The sequence below is a fragment of the Phytophthora parasitica genome (assembly GCF_000247585.1).
Source record: "Phytophthora parasitica INRA-310 unplaced genomic scaffold supercont2.3, whole genome shotgun sequence".
NCBI classification, from domain to species: Eukaryota; Oomycota; class Peronosporomycetes; order Peronosporales; family Peronosporaceae; genus Phytophthora; species Phytophthora nicotianae.
Window position 1 is genome coordinate 1,835,134 of NW_008648989.1, and position 3,168 is coordinate 1,838,301.

At 46.7% G+C, this 3,168-nt stretch overlaps 1 protein-coding gene across 1 annotated transcript; it reads right to left on the reverse strand.

Moving 5' to 3' along the window:
- Nucleotides 1-240: 240 nt before the first annotated feature.
- On the reverse strand, nt 241-762 carry PPTG_01740 (hypothetical protein; the record flags this gene model as incomplete). The annotated part of the gene is made up of 2 exons (XM_008895122.1): nt 241-654; nt 724-762. The coding sequence occupies 2 exons, from the start codon at nt 760-762 to the stop codon at nt 241-243; spliced, it is 453 nt and encodes a 150-aa protein (XP_008893370.1).
- Nucleotides 763-3,168: the final 2,406 nt, after the last annotated feature.

Consider the following 3,168-nt stretch of genomic DNA (forward strand, 5'->3'; position numbering starts at 1 on the left):
AGCAAAAATCCTGCGCAGTTCAGTCAGCACCGTCACGTAAATGTCCTCCAAGCGTTGCGACGTAATGAAAAGTGCCATGAGGTGAAATGAGCGACACTTGTCAGAGATCCCACACACAATGACAGGATACCCGACTTGGTTCAACTTGAAGGTGGCATCCATGTGGAAAACGAACGACTCCGGGTCGAGAGCCGCATTCAGTAGAAGCATTCAGTAAAAGACGTTTAGTTGTCAGCCCAACTAAAAATTGTTTTTCGTCAGAGCCGTTCCCCACATCTGGTTTGCCGCGGCCGTCACGTTTCCAACCAAACGAAAATGGTTCGTGTCCGAGACGGTCGGACCATACGCCAGCTGATCGATTTGGCTCAGGCTTTCGTCATAGTCGTCATTGCGGTGGAGGTTCTTCTTCGAATAGCTGCTGACGAACCATTGCACCTGACGCAGCGTCGGCAACTCTGACTCAGTAAGTCCAAATCGTCGAGCCATTCCATTGCGAATTCGAGAGGGCTTGAGGCCTTGCGTCGCCATTTCGCGACCGTAATCCTTCAGCCGTGGAGTCAACTTGACCTTTTGGGGCTCCTTCACCAGCGTCTCATGAGCACCAGTCTCCATGATCGTCACGCGGATAAGTCCTTGACACATTAGAACCTTCCCCTTCCATGGCACGCGTCATACGGTGCTGCTGCCTTGCATGTTTCTGAGGAACATCTTAACAGTTGGTACCGCATCTTGTGTGGCTTGGTCAGCGCACACACGACGCATGGAACCAGCTGACTCTTAACGATGATGAACACATTCATGTCTTCCATGAGCAGTTGGGAGTCCTCTCGAGCCATGTCGCATCAGAGTCGTTCACTTGGTCGTCGTGGGCATCTTCGAGGTGGGAGACAAGAGGAGTGGGAGTTCAGATTTCAGTGCTCTTTCTGTATGAAAAAGATTCTTGCTAGGATATAAACGACTGTGATTGGTTCAGCGACTGTCAAAACACAGGTCGTGATTCGCTAATATTAAGTGGTGTGTAGACACACGAGTTTGATGTGTTTTGGCCAATGCAATTGTGCCACACGTATATATTGTGTGGTGTAATGTGACATTGATGTGTATTACCCACATTGTATGTTGTTGTCACATTTTCTATGTGTAAAACCTTGGTTCTGTGTGATTTACTCGTTCTGTCCATGCGTAGCCTGCACTACAATTGCATCAGGAAGTCCCTAGTTCGTACCGTCCGGAACGCTCACTACTTCTAGCCCTTACCACAGCGCTAGTCCTGGGGTTGTGCTCACACTAACTTCTGGTAACTAAATCACACCACTTCTGATGATCTCTACACGATCGCGGATAGCTCGGCATCCTCGTCATCGCACGAAAATTGCAATGTTTGGATGCGGAGTTCGAAATGTCTGGTTCAGCTCACGGTGGGCTGTTCCAGCGGATTGTTTGTCATTATCACAAGGTTGTTGTCGAGGCTGGGACATTCCACGCTTCATTGTTTTAGCGTTCCGTCCAGGTTTTGCTCAAATAGCCCCAGAAGAGTTTCCATTTACTACGAGTATATTCAACACCAGCAATAGTACATCGAGCTCGAATTGTGCGCTTAACCCACCGAATACAATTTGAAGGCACTAATTCTGGCTCGATGACAGCAAACACATCGAGCACACCCTTTTCCATTGTAACGCAGATCACTACCTCTGAAATCTGCTATGTTGACTTCATTCGTCGCCAAACGGATTGCTTAAATGAAACAGGCAGCCGATAAATTCGGCACTCGGGAATTGTTTCTTGGTCGCGTTGATTTACGGCAACTCGAAGTTGCACACCACGACGCGCGGTCCCAGTTTCTCTGATGTGTCTCCGTATACGAGCTCAAGATTGTCGAAATATATGCCATTAGACTTCGAGCTACACAGTACAAAGCAGACGGGTACGAATAGTTCGCTTGCATTGACGTGCACAGGCAGAACCATGTACTACTTGAACTCGAATGAAACGCATTGGAAAGTTCCATCAAGTAACATTGACACATCCCTGTACATCAGCAACTAACAAAGTTCCGGATGTGCCAACCCAGTATTCGGTCTAGATTCGTTGTAGGCTCGGTCCTAAGCCTCGATAAGTGAAACTGGAAGAAGCTTAGCATCTTGCTCTCTCCATTGAGATGGGAGGAATTTTGATACATCCAAGACAATAAACTCCGTAATGTCGTTGACGAACGCGATTTAACGGCTTGTAACTTGTTCTTTGGTCAACCCTTTCCAAATTACATCGTCGTCCGGGTAGAATTCGGGGCTAACTTGCCTCCAGACATCGTGCACAGGTCTTGTCAGGTCAAAGGTGGAGAGACTGTCAAAGGGATTCTTCATCGCCGTTGTGCAGTCGACGATCTCAGTAGCGAATGAGACGGGCTGTACACAGGTGTACGAATTCACCAGTTCGTATCCTTCTACAGCAGCTTGAATGGCAAGACGCGCTTTGCAGTCTGTGCTACGGTAGATGCGGCACTGGAAAATGGTCTTGCGATTTAAGCACCACGTATGTTGTTGAAACCTTTGTGGTTGAACTTTGTTGTTGGTTCTCGCTATTGATGCATTTTTGGGAGGCCTTGGTGTCCCTGACGTGTCTTCTTCAGTACGCTACCTACACATGTTACTGGAAAAGAGAAATATGCAAATTGAAGACGAGTAACTTTGAGAAACGTTGCATGAAGAACGAGATCACTACATAGGTCATAAAGTGTGCTTTGTGCGTTACTAAAAATAAACACAACTCAACTGCATCGTGCACAGATTCAAAGCCGCTGGTACTTATAATGTACCGGTATCGTTGTTTTTAGAAGTACATGCGAATATATATAAGCCCAGGTGACGTTCGGAGCTGAGCGAAATCTTTAAAATTGTAGTGAATATTAATAAGTACCTATATCGACGAGCACCGGTAAAGAAGACCCATTAGCATGCTCGCCCAATAACACGAGCTGACCCGAATACGACCCGGAAAAAATCTACCGAATATTGTAATTATGACCGTATTGATTTGTGAGGGTCGCAGACAATCCATACCATAAAATCTCCGACCTCCGACCTCTCCGACCTGTACCAGAAATCTGGCACATAAATGTAGAACACATGAAATTTGTGTAAATGATGTGTTTGAGATTAGGGGAAC